At 39.5% G+C, this 16,852-nt stretch overlaps 1 protein-coding gene across 1 annotated transcript; it reads left to right on the forward strand.

Moving 5' to 3' along the window:
* The first annotated feature begins 1,252 nt into the window (after window positions 1–1,252).
* Window positions 1,253–13,929, forward strand: pou2f3 (POU class 2 homeobox 3). The gene is made up of 13 exons (XM_084564732.1): window positions 1,253–1,326; window positions 1,642–1,698; window positions 5,495–5,523; window positions 8,123–8,224; window positions 9,207–9,312; window positions 9,765–9,856; window positions 10,138–10,314; window positions 10,508–10,649; window positions 11,378–11,511; window positions 12,571–12,732; window positions 12,823–12,865; window positions 13,160–13,274; window positions 13,742–13,929. The coding sequence occupies exons 2-13, from the start codon at window positions 1,650–1,652 to the stop codon at window positions 13,782–13,784; spliced, it is 1,194 nt and encodes a 397-aa protein (XP_084420858.1). The 5' UTR covers window positions 1,253–1,326; window positions 1,642–1,649; the 3' UTR covers window positions 13,785–13,929.
* The last annotated feature ends 2,923 nt before the right edge of the window (window positions 13,930–16,852 follow it).

Here is a 16,852-nt window from a genome sequence, read left to right on the forward strand (position 1 = left end):
CGACGTTTGTCAGACGGCTTGAGGGGCTTTACCGCCACCTACAGGTCAATACACACACTCACAGACAGAATCAGAAAATGCTGAAACTGAATTACAGTAAACCAAAACATTATTATTATGAAATATATATACTTTGTGTGTATATATGTATATTTATCTATCTATCTATCTATCTATCTATCATATTAATAGTAATAATTTTACCTTAACTTTACCAAACTGAGAATAAAACACAGATTTATACAGCAACAATAACAACAACAATAAATTAACAAAAAAAAAAATGGATGACAGGACGTTTAAGGTACAGTATGTATTGAAGAGTAATTGAACATCTGGACTTACAGCCACAACATTAAAACCACTGACAGGAGAAGTGCACAACATTGACCATCTTCTGACAATTCAGTTTTCTGCTGGGAAACTTTTGAACCTGGCATTCATTCATTGGTGTGGATGTTACTTAGACATGTACCACCCACCTAGACCAGACCAGGCACCCCCACCTCATAGCAATGACACTCCTTGATGGCAGCAGCCATCCCCAGCAGGATGCAGCCTGACACAGGCACACACACACAAAATTCAAAAACGTGAAGAACAGCACAAGGTGTTGACCTGGCCTCCAAATTTACTAGATCCCAAATTGATCAAGTATCCGTGGGATGATCCACAGAGGCCCCTCAGCCTCAATAGGTCCCCCACTAACAACATTATGTTACCAGACACCACAGGACACCCTCAGAAGGCCCATGTCCATTCTCTCATGAGTCACAACCGTTTTGGAGGCAAAAGAGAGACCTACACAATCTTAGGAAGATGGTCATAATGTTATGCCTGATCGGTGTATATTTTTTACCAGTTCTGACTTACTATGTCACTTAATATATATGTAAATTAGCAACAGCAAGTTTATCAGAATGTCCTCCTCTTCCCGTCACTAAGCTATCTCAGCTGACAGGAATAATACAAACATCATCTTGTTATCCAAAGCACCCTATTTATGACTCCACTCCAGCTTTTTTGTAGGGACACACATACGTAGTCACACGCAGACACGCACCCACACCCACACACACGCACACACGCGCTGTAAATTTGCAGTAACCCCATTGTTGTTTTATGCAAACAGGCTGAAGCTGGATAGGACGCACAGAGGCATATGCAAATCAGCCTATCAGGCAGTGCAGGGTGTACTGCAGAGGTGAACGCTTCTCCACTTAGGAAAATGCTGATGAGCAGCCGTGGATTTCCAAAACTTTTTATCCCAACTCTTTCTTCACTTTGAATAATCAGACGGCAGCTGGACCACCACAAACTTGTCAGGTGAGTGAAAACTCCAACACGGGCTCATCAGTGACTCTTTAATATTATTCCATTTTACACACTTTTAGTTCTGTTTAGAGTTTGTGTGATCAGTTCACCTGGAAGTGCATGCGTCCGAGCTTCACGGGAATATCTGCCTTGCTTATGAATATTACAAGCAGGGATCACGCAGGAGTGTGCAGAATTTGTGTGGTGTTGTGGAGGGGAGGGCGCATTAGAATAAACTCAAGATCATTTTCCTGGGTGGCCTGAGTGCTTCATTGTCCTGGTAAAGTTACAATCCTGTAGGAAAATCAGCCATATTTATCATTACAGATATTAAGATGAGCGCAGACACGGTGGAACAGTCGGAGGCTTCAGTTGAGCATGCAGGTAAGGATATTTCACACTCCTCATGGCGCAGGTAAACACCTCAACAGATGTGAGTTAGAAAAAAAAAAGGTTGCTCTGCTCGGGTTTGTTGTGTGACTGAAATTTAGACAACTTCTAAATGTCTTAGAAGTTTAGAAGTTCTTAAATCTAAGGATCTTGTTTGTGGTTACGTTCTAAAAAAAATGGAAAAATCACAAGAAGTACAACACTGTCTCAATTTTAACCTTTTATGGACTGAATTTTAGTTCTCGTGAGAGACAGCATCAGTCATGTTTGGTGCAGAAACATTTTGTATTTAAGCAACAAATTAGCCTTTTTGCATGATGGGACAGAAATAAAAGTGAAACAAGGGGCATTTTGATCAGCTCTTGTTACAAAGAGAGCCGTGTGTGTGCATGTATGTGTGTGTGTGTGTGTGTGTGTGTGTGTGGATACATTGGCAGTTGGTTTCTGTACCAGGATGCACCTGAGGGTATTTGCTGAGAAATAGTGTCTGCCCAGGGGCTGAGGACACCAACCAGCCACAAAACAAAACCAGGAACCAGCAAGAGAAAATGTGGAACTTTTACTAAGACAATGGCTGCTCGAGAGAAGTGAACGGCTCCGTTTCATGGAAGTGCTAAATGTCTGTGTTTGTGTCACACATACAAAAAAATGATTCTTCTCATTCAGGAAAAAAAAAAAAAAAAAAAATCATGAGTCATGTCATGGCCCATTTTGAAAGTGTTGGTAAATCGTTATCAGAGATGAAATTTTGCCTTCGAACTTTCAAGTTTCTCAGAAGATTCTCTCACTTGTTCAGTTCATTAGGTAAACCCGTTAAAACAAATGTATTTCGGTAACAGTCCTGCACTAAATCATGTCTTAATGAAAGTTATGATATGTTCAGAGAGAGAGCCGACAGTTCAGCCGCGTTTCAATTTTGCAGGCTGTGGTTTGCAGCAGCTATTGACTTGTGTTGTCACGGACGCATGCTTCTTTTATTTTGACAACCCCTATTTCAGTCAATGTGGTTCTACAGGTAAACACACACTTTTGCATTTAATTCAATCCAGTTTAAGTGCACCACAAACTGTACTGTGCAAAATGATCATACAGTTGAATTTGCACGTTTCTGACGCCGTTTTAACACCGAACATCAGAAGGTAGGTGTAGGTGTGATTGAGAGCGGCACTGTTATATCGGACTGTGTCAATTTTCATTAGTGTCCCGAATGAAGTGGCTGTTGAAAGCTTTGTGTCACTTTAAAATGCCCGCTGGCACCAGATGAAACTATTTCAGCGTGGACGAAAATCTCAGAGACAAACCTATAGAACAAATAACAGCAAATGTGTCAAATACCAAGTCCTTAACTCTTCATCTGCTGCGGCATGTGAGATCTAGCAGGAGGCAGCTGACACTCGTATTTATCTCAGGAGGATCTTGAACTTGCACCTGCTCACTTTGCACAAACTTGTCTCTTAGAAATTACCTGTTGCCTGGATTACATTTAATTGTAGGATTGTGTTACCAGAAACTGCAGATTATGTCAGTATCAGACAACAGCAGCACGTGTAGGTCACCATTGACTTTGATTCAAATATTTCCCTTATTATTCAGAGTTGTTGCATTTCTCATTGAGTTAAAACATAATGTCTACGTTTTGCTTCATTATTCAAGATTGTTCAACTTTGTCGCCGCTTTTGTTTGTTTTGTTTTATTTCTGCGACGCTTTCCGCCTGAGGATATCCAGGTGTCAAATTACACATAACAATATTAAGATGTAGGAGATACTGGAAATGCATTAACATGTGAAAACAGTAAAAGCTCATTCAGAAGAATAACCACTTGGGAATGTTTAGAAAACCCGCGCAGGATCGGAGTCTCAAAAAAGGATTCAACAGAAACTGAACATGACTGCTAAGGCTGTAGGTGGTACATGGTGGTCTGATAGTTTGGTGTCTTGATAATTGTCCAGTTTATTCACAGGAAAAACTAGGACATGCAACAAATCAGAGTGACAGATAAAAGACAGCATTTGGGAGTAAAATGCGCTCGATTGAGCAGCTAATCTGTCCCAGCTTTATTTTTGTAAGCACAGTCGGCTAAAGACCGATCTCTAACACTTATTTCAATTAATCCCATAAAAATATATGAATGAATAAATAAATAAATAAACATTTGATCCTCCCATGGAAACTTAAACAAAGATTTCTTCTAACTGTCTGCAGAAAAAAGTCCAAACAAATCCAAACTTTACCTCCTGTAATGGCAACGTTTGCTAAAAGCTACAAGTGCAAAAAGTGCTTTTAGGAATATTCTTCTGTATGAAACGTGTCTCTTCACCAGAAACCAGTGGGTTTGAGGCCCAGGGCCACAGACAGCATAAAGAAGTCAGAAAGCACTTTTTGGTTTTGGTCGTTTAGCGACAAATATGGAGTATTGCATGTTTGTTGTTAGCATGAAATAGAAACCCACAGTGATTGTGTTGTATTCTAATTCCAGCGCTGGGATAATTAGATGCTGCTAGTGCAACGCTTCTGTGCACATCATTTCATATTCAGCCCTCAACGGAAGTCAAATGGAGTCTGGAGGCAAAAAGGATCATTAGGCTCCGTTTGTTCTTTACCTTTCAGTGTATTTTATATCGTATCAGTATATATTTTAGGATCAACACGTCGACGAGACCAAATAACGAGCTGCTGTCGTTGTTTTCTTTAGCTCTGCTGTTACTGGCTTTTTTGTTTCCATGCACTGGTGTGCAACCATCGTTTCTAGTGTGTGCCGGTGTGTCTACACAGGCCTTCCTGCGCTCCGAGCTGATTTGCATGTCTTGGTCATTTCCATACTGGAAGCTCGGCTGTGAAGCTGGCTGTGCTGTGGGGTGGGGGGAGGCGGGAGGCGGGGGTGGTGAGGTGACATGGTGGGGTTGGTGCACTCGGGGGGTTATAGGCGTATTTGCATTGCGAGTCGCCAGCAGCTTACTGCCTCGCTCTCTCTCTCTCTCTCTCTCTCTCTCTCTCCCTCTCTCTCGCACACACACACACACAGTCCAAAAGACCCAATTTGACATTCAAATGATGCGACCTTATCCAACACACCTTTGTACTCTCCTCCATGAGCTCTCTCCCCGTCCTGCTCGCAGCGCTGACTCCTCTTGAAAAGGCTTGTTTTTGAATACGCATCAGTGTGTGAGAACGTTTGGAGGAACTATTCAGATGATTTATTTACATTAAACACTTTAACAATATGAAAATGTCACTCAAGTATAGGAGTATGAATAGGAAAATGTGCTTAAATCATCAAAAGGAAAAGTCCTCAATGCAGAAAAGTGACTATTTTACGTCACTCCATTAATTTTCCTGATAAATTCATTGAAAACATGAGTGTATATATCCTTCAGTACTTCTTCAGTTTACTTTAACTGAAAGAAAAGAAGCAAATCCTCACTTATGACCATCTAAAACAACAAAAAAGCGTAATTGCAGGCTAAAGTAATAAACTATTTCTTTTAAATTGTAAACTATGGATGTGTTTTTGCTTGTGTGTGGTTCTAATAATGTGGCTAATCATGTTTTGGTTTTAACACTTCGACTTGGGACCATGCTAGGTGGCGCTTGAGGCGGTGGACAAATTATTAAAATCACGCCAATGAAAAAATACCATCAATATTTCTACTTAAAACTGTATATCCATTTAGAGATCATGTCAGCTGCAGGAGAAGCAGAATAGACACGAAATTTGGTAATATTAGAGTAAAATTAACATTAAATGCCTAAGTAATTCTGACCTGAATCTCTTTTTTGTTTTTTAACAGAGCGAAACGGAATCGACTTCAACCGACAAGTAAGTAACAGAGCTCCTGCAGCTTCCATCACTACCTGTCCTCAAATTCCCATCAGCGAGGACTTCATGAATGAGGTCTCTGTCATGGGGCTGGGTGACTCGGATTGCTTTGTTTAGCAGCAGTAACACTTTCCCGTAAAGCTCGCGTGCACAGCGATGTTTGTTTCCGGCACAGTGGATGAAACAGGCCTTTTGAGGCCAAACGTGGATCTACATAGAGACGCCTTGACTCAACTGAACCAGCAAGATTTTATCGCAAAGAACTCAACAAAGCTTTAAATACGGCAACAAATATTTTGTTTGAATTTTTTTATTTTTTTTTTTTAAATGGCAAAAACAGCTGGTCACTGTAGTTTTTAGCAAATGTTATGCAAATAGGAGGGGAAGGTGGATTTGTTGGGCGCACAATAAAGCCTAATTTTCACCACAGGAAGCTAATATGACCCTTTCCAGGAACTTGGTGCATCTTTCTGCGTTTCCACAGAATATCCAAGGTGTTAAATGAAGTTCCAGTGAGATAGATTGACTGAGTAAACCTACCGCTGAATATCCCTCATTGATGCATAGCGTGCTAGCTTTTACTTTTTTTTTTTATTTAAATATCCTTCAACTGTTGCTAATTCTGGCGCTACCAAAGAAATCCTTAGACAGGCGGTTTTGTTGAGTAGTTGAGGAAGTCATCCGGCAAAAATGCTGCCGTAAAACAGTAGCTTTTTGAAACATTGCCTGGCTAATTTGCCTAATCTTCTATGGGCTTCAGGCCCCAGACAAACTAAACCAACATCAAAGAACGAGCGCCAACAGAAGCCGACTGTGGCCTCATCTCATATCGCCTGCGCCTGTGCCAAAAAACTTACAGAGGGCAAATACTCCAGCCAACAGCCAAGAACCGCAAATGTTCCACGCCAGAGGGAGAGGAAATAACCCCTCATACCAGCAGGGGGCAGTAGTCTGTATTTGTCACTCAAAAGGGGAAACAGGAAGAGATAAGACTAGCTAGGAAACGAGGAAGAACCACTGAGCTGGTCTGGCCTGAATCATGTTTAGATATCAATGAAGACATAAAACATTTCATTTTAACTTGTTAGCTTATTTCCATCACTTCCACTTCTCTTCTCCTGCGGTTGGCTAAGTTGAAAGCCAATCAGACGAGCTCTACCGCTAATTCAACACACTCGGTTTGCCAAAAAAGCCAAAAAGAGTCAGATTTGTGCAAATGAAGCACCTTGCAAGACGCTCACAGATAACCCAGTGTTGGTCGTCTGTTGCAGCACAGGCAAACCAGAAGAATAAACCTTGTTAAACCTATGAAGGCCCTACAAAGCATTGACGATACTCCACAGTCCCACAGCGGAGCCCCTTTCTGTCTACCCAAAGACACACTTTGCTTTGCTCGTTTGAACTGGAGAGACAGCACATGTACGTCTTTGTCTGGTCAAAGCTCTTCAACTACAGTAGAAAGACTGTATGAGTTTTATTTTCCTTAAAAAGTTCCCAAAATTAAGGTGGAAACGTGGCTGAAGAGTCTCTTTTCTCTTTTATTAATTTGGTTTACCACTTCAGGCCCCTCAACAAACACCCCCCAGATTATTTGTTCCTTAAGCAGATGGGCAATGTAAGTTCCTGAAAACATTAGTTAAATAGGAGTAAATGAAGCATACGTTGGACCATGTTTTCAGGAAGACAGCGAACATGGGGCTGACTGAAACCAACCTTGAGTTTCAGGGTAATGAACAAACGTGTCCACGCAACAGTCTGACGCTCTGGTGATGTGATCTTAATAACATATGGAGCCCTAGTTCTTGGTTTTAGGCTTTTTTGTAAACTAGATTTGTTGATAGTAAGAAAATTATAGATGATTAAAAATGTTTTACATCCTTTTTAAGCACTTGAGTGTCTTTTCAACGTCTTCTGTGGTCATTGACGGTTGCTCAAGCAAAGTTGAGGTCAAGGCATGAATGGGTGTCAAGCTGCCACGCCTCCGGTTGCTTTGTTTTAAATACCTAGAGACACAGCACCATGACCTGGATGACCGAGAACCTTCAACAGACGTCCTACTGTATCCTTTAATAAACCTGTAACGACGACGCTCACTGGGAATATAAACAGCCCCGAGCTATAAGAATGGTCCTGAATGTACTGTTACCTGAGACATCTTTTTTTTTTTTTTTATGGATAACCAACAGCCCTCGAGATAAACTACTCACCCACCCCACCGGTGTCAACACGACTGCCACATCTTTAGAAAGAAATCAAACAGCTTGCAGCTATTTGGATTCTTCTCCAAATATTCTTTTTGGCGTGGGAGAACATTTCTTTCGGTTTTCAGGAAGTGCAGTGGGTTTCAGGGGTTAGTTGGTAGGGGAGTGAAGGGTGGGGAGGGATATTTGCATACTCGCTTGCCCGAGGGGAGGGAGAGAGTATATATCACTCTTTGTATCATGGTTAGTGGCCAAACTGGTCCTGGAGCAACTCTCTCCCTCTGACTCATCCATCAAATTACGCAGAATGTCTCCCATCACATCTGCTCCTCAACAGATGTTTTCTTTTTTATCTATTAAGAACCCTGACTTCATAGTTGGTTTTTCTTCTGTCTTAGATAAAGACAGAGGACCTCAACGACTCCCCTCATTCAATTGCTGCACTGAAAACATGTCACCTGACGCAGAACTCTCCTGTGCATGGGGGTCAGCTGACTGGGGTAAGACATGAAAAACATCCAGGTGCCTTTTTCTCCACTTTAATATCAGGACATCTCATCCTCTGCTGCTTTGATTTTAATTATACTTGAAAAAATATATATATATCCCTTTATTGTAGTAGTCATTTGTATTAATGCAAAGACTTTATGGTCTGCAAGAAAGAGTCAAAGGTTCAGTATAAAATCATAATAAAGGAATAAATATTTAAATAAGTCATCCTGTGGAATAGCTAAATAAAAAGTGTTTATTATTAGTAGTATAATTATTTATCATTGCAGATATTTCAAGTTGTAGTGCCATCAAATATTATATTTAAGTAGGACACAGAGCTACTTTATTAGTATTAATATCATGCCACTACAGGGAAGTATTGTACTAAATGTTATAAATATAATGCATTTAAGGCATGCATTAGTTGTTAATTTAACTTTTCATAACAAAAAAATCCATTGATTTAAGTTTATCTGGCTTAAAATGGTAGTGTTGGTATGACTTAATGTAATTTTGGATAAGTCTGATTCATTCGTGTGTTGCCGGTTGAAGCCATTCGTGTAATTCTGGTCCAATAATTATGTTTTTTTCAGTGTTTTATGGGTTAAATTATAATTTCACTTTAAGTAAGTGCTGTTAATTTGACTTATAAAGATGATCAATTCAATATTTCAGCTTCTGGTATAGTTTGTATGAGAAATCAAGACATTTTAAAATGTCTTTTTTTGGGTTAGTAGACAAAGCGATTCAGTGACAAAATAATTAATGTTGCTCCTTTACTTCAGCAACCTCATGTGTTTGTTATTTGCTTTGTAGAATTGTAAAGTAGCATGATCGATTGCATTAGAAATGAGTAGGAATAAGTTAAGTGCTCATTTAAATCACATATGAAGTGCATTCATTTCAAACCCTACCCTGAGGCATACTCCATGTACATACAAGTACAGACTAATTGTAGTTTTTTTTGTTTGTTTGTTTGTTTCGGTCCAGGAGCTCACCTCTCTCCACACCATGCAGCAGCTGGTTCTGATGCCACCGTCTCACCTGTCGTCTCCCTCGCCCTTCCTGCTGTCCCAGAGTCCCTCCAGTCACCAAGGTGAAGCGTCACTAACGTCCACATAGTCTCATTAACAAAGCTGGAGACACGGACCTGTGGTGAATAGTAAAGGAGATCAAGAGTGATGAGTTGTCAGGAGTCTGTTGCTCCATTACCAGCATACGTCTGCAGCAGCAAGTTAGCTTAGCTTAGCACAAAAACCTTTAAAACCCCATTGCGAGCAGCCATTTAGCCATTTATTTTCTTCTGTGCAACAGTGAATGGACTCAGAGCAGAGTTAGCTTAGGTTAGCGTCAAGACTGAAAGCTGGAGGAAACATCAAGTTTAAATAAATATGATTTTTAGCTGCTTAAGCAATACCAACAGGTGAAGAGAACAAGAATTAGATTATATCTTGACAAAAAGCACATTAGCAATGAGCCATAACTTCTTATTTAAATGTTGAGAGGCAAAAAGATCATTGATCAATAAAATGCTGTTTTCCTTTGTAGCCCTTCTGCAGCAGAACCTGCTGTCCCTTGGACCTGGTCAAGGTCAAACAAGCCTTCTTCAGCATCAACCTGGACTCGCTCTGACTCCACAGGTGAGTCCAGACCACTTTCTGTCTGTGTGTGCATAATACACCAAAGGCAGGAAAGACGACAAGAGAGCAAAGGTGGATGCAAATGATGCACGTATCAAATACCTCAAAAACCTGTTTCCTTCCTAGGAAGCTAATCCATTCAATATTCTGGATGTTTTAATTAACAGTGAGTCACTTGTATGTGACAGCTCGTACTATTTTGGCATTCAGCTTTGTGGTGGAGACCAAAAACAAAGCCAAAAGATGGTGAATGTTCCACTAACGTCTGCTCTTTGATCCAGGCTATGAGTCGCTCTGGTCTGGCAGGACCTTCCATGGAGAACCACATGGACATGTCCCACCTGCAGATGCCCAAACACATGTCGGTACCACCGCCGGAAGAACCCAGTGATCTGGAGGAGCTGGAGCAGTTTGCCAAAGCCTTCAAACAAAGACGCATCAAACTGGGTTTCACTCAGGTAAATAGGGAAAAGGAAACCCCTCATACGTTTCCCTTTAAAGACCCTGATAATGTCTAATAACTCCATCCACTGAGCATGACTAGGAGATCTTCTTCAAAGCCATACAAGCTACTTCATTATCCCTGTTTTTTTGTTTGCATCTGCTTTGTCTTTTCTATATTTTATATGTATATTTTGCGTTTATTCACAGGGAGACGTGGGCCTCGCGATGGGAAAACTGTACGGGAATGATTTCAGCCAGACCACGATCTCTCGATTCGAGGCTCTCAACCTCAGCTTCAAAAACATGTGCAAGCTCAAACCTCTGCTGGAGAAATGGCTGAGCGACGCAGGTACAACACAAGTCTTCGCTTCTTTTATTACGGCGCGACGAAAACAGAAGCAAGACTCATCAAACCAAATTCAAATGCGCACTTATAGATGTATAATTCCTTGTGTAATCAACAATAAAATGACAATACAGGTGAAGCAGGTCTTCATTACCAGTTTTACCAACAAAAATTGCTGGCATTAGCTCATATTAACAACCTCTGTTGATCAAAGGATGAGCTTTGAGCTTTGCTAAAGCAGGGGATCAAAAAATGACTAAAATCTATAAACTTATGTTTGTGTGCTAGCATTCATTGCTTAATTCCAACTGTATCTAGTTTAGTTGCAGCTAAAACCCACTTTACCAAAGGACTAGTTGATATACACCTGGATTTCATTATCATTAAGCACTGTCATGTCCTTAAACTAAAACTAAATCTTCAGTTAAGCTCTAGTCTCTTACATTTTTAGTTGCAAGTAGAGTCATGTAAGTGTTGAATCACCGTTATATAGTTGTGCCATTGTGCCGCCATATAGTCCAACAAACAAAATACTACCAAGTCTCTTTAAGTGAAAAATGGTCAAATGTTAAGGGGTTAATCTGTACATGAAGTAAAAAAGAATATGCTGTGTTTGTTAGAGGGATTACATGCTGGAAATTTGACAGAAAGTTTATGGTTGGGGTTAAATGTTACTGTGATAATAAATAAACCTTTACATTTCCCTTGTCGCATTTTGTTTTTTCCATTAGAAAACTCACCTTCTGACACGATGAGCAACCCTTCCTCTCTGCCTCCCCTGATGGAGGGCTACGGACGCAAACGGAAAAAGAGGACAAGCATCGAAACAAACATTAAAATGACCCTGGAGAAACGTTTCCTTGAAGTTAGTTAAATTCTGTTTCATAATGATCAAAGCTACTACATGTAAAATCTTTGTGTAATATTTTCACATTCAATACTTGTCTGTTTGTTGAAGGTTAATATCTAATTAGTGCAGTAGTCCTTTATTTTTCATCTAGTGTCAGTATCAGGTCATAATACTTCATCATAAGCTGTATTTAAGCTGTAATTAGCAAGTGTTAGCATGCTAGGACGCAACATATTAGGATGCTAACTAGCATGTAGCTCACCTAACACCACATTCATGGCCAGGTTTCTTCTGTGTTGGTGTTCATTACTGGATTAAAAAAAAAAAAAAAAAAGACACAAACAAAACCATTATGTTTTCTTTCAAATAGCTTAATATTAGCTACTGAGAAAGATAAACTGTTAGCGAGTAACATTAGCATGGTGTGCTAGCATGTAAACTCTTTAAGTTTTGATTGTTGCTGCCCTCAGCTTGAATTGGTAGTGCTGTCAAAATGTCCAGTTTTTTGATTTACCTACAATTTCATTAAATTTTATGTGCGCTTTGGGGCTAATTAGCTAATGTTAGCATGCTAAAACGCTAAGCTAAGAGGACAAATATAGTAAATATCGTGTTGGATTTAGAAGCAGTAGGCCTATGCAGAAATTTGATAAGAAATTATAATACATGTAAATTACGTGTTTATAAGTGTATTAATCTAGATTTTATGATATTACAACCGCCTTTTATTATGTTGTCCTTCCTTATCTGTGTAAACATTACCCAGTGTTTACTGATATGAACGCTAAAGGGTGTTTTAATGAACATGTTACTATGCCAAATGCTAACGTTAGCGTCAGTTAAAACTATTTATAATATATCCGGAAGCTTTAGCTGGACTTGTAGAGTTTCTTGAAAAATGTATTTAAAATATAAAGCTGTTATTGTTCATGTCACATTTAATATGTAACAGAGATTTTATTTTAAAATGTTAGACCAACAAGATATTCTAATGGTAGATGAATATCACAGACATTGTCAGAGGTTAATGAGCATTAGCCTATCAACGATTTCTTCGACATTTTTGCTTTTCAGAACCCCAAGCCCAACTCCGAGGAGATAACCCTGATCTCAGAGCAGCTGTCCATGGAGAAGGAGGTTGTTCGAGTTTGGTTCTGCAATCGCCGCCAGAAGGAGAAGAGGATCTACTGCCCAGCTAGTTTACCAGTCAAAACTCACAGCTACAACTCCAGAATGGTTAGCTGTCTCGTCATTTTAATAAAACGCTTTTTTCTGAAAATAATTGTTTTTTAGAAAGTCTTAAAAATGATTTTCACATTGTTTCAGGCCTCAGCATCCAGGTCGTACAGCCCTCTGGCTTCAGGCAGAGGTAAGCACTGCACTACATTCGTCTATTGATAACGCTCATTGTAACATGATGATGGGCCAGTAACTGAAGACTTTAGGTTACTTGCGTAACCCTGGTTCTCCGAGTTCTCTCTGATTTATTGTGACCTAGCTTAACTTCCTATCAACTTTGGGCGTTTTGTTCAGTCGGCTCAGTTGTTGCTGCAATACTTTCAGCTTTACTGCTATGAAAGAAAGACATATGAAGCCTTAACATGTCTACGTGCAGGTCTCAATGTGTTCGTATTCGATAAAGTGTCAAACTTTTTTCTTCCAGTTTCATCAAATTCATCCCCAAACAGCGTGAGCCGTGAGGCTTCACCCAACGGCCTGTCTGCGGCCTCTGTCTCTCTAACGTCTCAGGTCAACCCAGCTTCCTACAGCTCACCAGGGTAATAAAAAACACTCTCACCTAAACTCTCACAAACATTAAAGACACCTGAACATAAAGCAATGATTTCTATTCAAAAGCGGATCAGTACAGATTTTAGTTTACGTATATATGAAGTCAAAATCTTGTTAGCCTTGTTAGTCTTTTTGAGTATTGCTGCCTTGGAATACCTTCACAAGTAAATCCCATGACCCCTATGAGGCCTCTTTGAAGCGTCAAGTATAACAATGATTCATTTGTCCATTAACGTAGCTTAGCATAGTCATGTCTGCACACTAAATATAGATACAGCCTGAAGACTGTTAGCATAGCTTAGCATAACCATGTCTGTATATTAAACACAGAGCTACAACTTGAAAATCAACAACGAAGCTTAGCATAACCATGTGTATACACTGAATATAGAGCTAAAGCCTGGAGACCATTAGCTTTGAGAGTAATTCTGCGATCCTGTCTTTGGTTTTTCAGGTCCTGGTACCGTGCATGGAACCCCGCAGCATACCATCACTGAAAAACATGAACTGTACCACATGAAGCTTTTGAAGATAGTTTTGTTTTGTTCGTGAAGTATGTACACATGAAGACGGAGTAAAACACAACACCCCTGGACAATCAGGGTTACAACTACAGGCTAAAACTTAGATGGACACATGAGGCCAAATAGCAGCACAAGCAGAGGACTGCGACACCCCCCCCCCCCCCCCCCCCCCCCCCCCCCACCCCACACACACTGCTGGTTACACTCGATTCATCGCTCACGCAGCCTCGAGCTGTTTGCTTTGGGTGCATGTGACTCTTAATTCTGCTGCAAAGATGAAGAACACACAGAAAAACACACGCACCATGGGAAATCTCATGCTAAACGCTTTCAGCTTTAACTGTCAGTAATTTATTTCTACGTTGAAGGATTCAGGTCCAGACTGTGCCAAAGCTCTTCCCTATGCCACCTTCACGCTGGGCTGCAAAGACCTCAGTTGTCGCTGTTATTGTATGTTTTTATGTTCAGATTCAGTACGTCATGTGTTTGATGCAATCCCACTTTGCATACGACTGGCTTGCAGAGTCAAAACAGGAGATTTAGGGATTGATTCGGCGTGTTCATTAAAAGAAAAAGAACAACTTGGCTCTTATTTTCATCATATAATAAATTAAGATTACACTGTACTGAAATCTAAAGAAAATAGCCAAAACCAGAAGTGCGTGCACCTGAAATGTTGACAATTGCCCCAGAAAAATTGCATGTACACAACTGTGTTAAATAAGTAATCCAACATGCAGTCTGAAAATTATGGTGGATGTTTACAGTGGCTAGCTTTCTCTTCCAGTTAAATTTGTCTAAGCTGGATTTCTGTTTACAACCTGTTGATGTCAAACTATGCTCCCTCAGCAATTAAATATTATTAATGGAAGAAATGATGGAAGAAATATCTGACACTCTTTTAAAGGATGTGAACGACCCATTTTTAGTGACGCAGCAGAGACTGATGCTTGTCCTTGACCTCTGATTGTTGCTGATTTAGTCATAAATATATAGACTTATTTAAATGTTCACGCCACGCTTTCCTGGGCTTTAAACAAATCCCCGGTAAATCTTTTCCTCTGTTCATATGTTAAGTGATCTGTATATTTCCATCCAACTGGTTCGTCCGACATGTTTGACCACATTTGAAGCCAAAACTGTTTAACAGCCTTTACATGCTCCCTCCCCCCACGCCCTCCCTCCCCCAGGCTGTATATCCCACTGCCTCTCTACAAGAACGTCTGAATCTTTTGTGTGGCTTTGACGTGGTGAATATTGAGGCGCTGCAGATAGATAATAGCTGTGTGAAGAATGGTTTACTCCCAAACAACGGAGGAGCAACAGGCCTCCAACTGAAAGTGGAGGTCCAGCCTCCAAATTATGAGAGGTTCAACTTTATTAAACTGCCTCTTTTGTAGCAACGCCACGGACACAAGCAGAGGCTTCCATAGTCATTTTATCTTTAAAGGGACTTTAATAAGTGTGCATGAACTGATAAGGTCAGTTTCTGCATAAAGTGAACATCAAACATTTACAAAAACCCTCAAATGCAACCTTCCAGTTCAACCTTTTGTCCAGAAATGCTGTAAACTACTTCCTGTGTGGAGTAGTTATGTGAATAATTGCAAGATTAATTTTGTACCTGTAGCTCATGTATGTGTTTTGCGACAGCTCTCAAGCTGCAGTTTAAATCAAATGTACAGTTTTACTTAAAAAAGAAAAAAACAGTCAGCTACTGCAGTTTTAACCAGACTTTTCTCAAATAAGAGTACAGTTCTCAGGGACTACTTTCAGCCGTGGATGGATACACATTTGTTAGAACTTCCCAGCAGCTTTTGAGCGACGCAGGAACAAGCTGAATCAGAAAAGCTAAGCTAGTCTCTTCAACTTTGGTTCAGGTATTTTTCATAGGATTTTGTTGACATTGGAAAATACTGAGCAGAGACACCAGACTCTTCTTTTAATCTGGAGAGGGAGGAAACGTGAGCAGGTGCTGACCTCTGCTGGTGGAAGCCAATACTTCTGTTTACTTTTTGTTTTTCATTTTTTCATTTTCTGCTGTAGGTTGTTGAATTTAACACACACCTCAAGTCAAAGTCTGACTGCTCTTCTCTGTTTGATCGTTGTAGTAGCTTTTTTTTTTTTTTTTTTTTAAAAAACTTAATTCTATTTTTAGTGCCCATTGTATATGTTATTTTAATTTCAGGAAATGTTTTGCAGTGGTTCAAAACTATGATTTTATTCATCAAATAATAATAATTATGTTGTATATTTGTTGAGGTAGGTACTTTTTGAAATAAACAGTAAATTGGTGTTTTAACTGATGTAACGGAGGCGTCTGTAGTAAAGGTTGAAAGTGGAAACAGAACATTATGGTTCTCTGGGTCTCATTTGTACAGAAGACGATTAGCGCACTGTAAAAAAAAAAAAAAATATATATATATATATATATATATATATTGGGGTTACGTTTGAGCAGCTTCAGAAAATCTGAATTCTGATTTTTCTTTCTCTGAAAAAACAAAAACAGAATTCATTCTCAAAATACTGTCACAAAAAAAATGAATTCAGACTTTTGTCTTTGAATTCTGAAACAAAGTTTCAAACAAAATTCTTTAATCTCTTTAATCATACAATTCTGAGGTACAGAATTTTTTTCCTCTGAATTGTGATAACAGAATTTTGCGAATTAAATCGGCATTCTTACTTAACTCTCAGAACACCCAGATTTTGTCTTTATTCTCAGAATGTTCAGAAAAACACGTCTTAATTTTGAGAATCCTCACCGCTGAAAGAATGTTCTGTTTTCTTGAAATTCTGAACAAAAAGATGAAATTCTGTCTTTTTTCTCCTCTGAGATATGAGAACAGAATTCTGAGAATAGAAATTTACTTCATTCCTAGAATGTTCAGAAAAAAAGTATTTGAGAAAAGGTCAGAATTCTCACAGAATTATGTCAAAAAAAAGAATTTCGAAAAAAAAAATCGGAATTCTGATTTTGTCACTGAATCGTGAGAAAAGAATTCTAAGAAAAAAACAAAAACAGAATTCCTACTTAA

Source organism: Chelon labrosus (genome assembly GCF_963514085.1).
Source record: "Chelon labrosus genome assembly, chromosome: 17".
Taxonomy (NCBI): domain Eukaryota; kingdom Metazoa; phylum Chordata; class Actinopteri; order Mugiliformes; family Mugilidae; genus Chelon; species Chelon labrosus.

What these genes read in the sequence shown, in the direction of transcription:
- pou2f3 (XM_084564732.1), top strand. Translation starts at nt 1,650, where the DNA reads ATGAGCGCAGACACGGTGGAACAGTCGGAGGCTTCAGTTGAGCATGCA. An exon ending in TGGAGAAACGTTTCCTTGAA is followed by an intron (nt 11,512 to 12,570) that starts GTTAGTTAAATT and finishes TTTGCTTTTCAG; the next exon opens with AACCCCAAGCCCAACTCCGA. An exon ending in CCCTCTGGCTTCAGGCAGAG is followed by an intron (nt 12,866 to 13,159) that starts GTAAGCACTGCA and finishes TTTTTCTTCCAG; the next exon opens with TTTCATCAAATTCATCCCCA.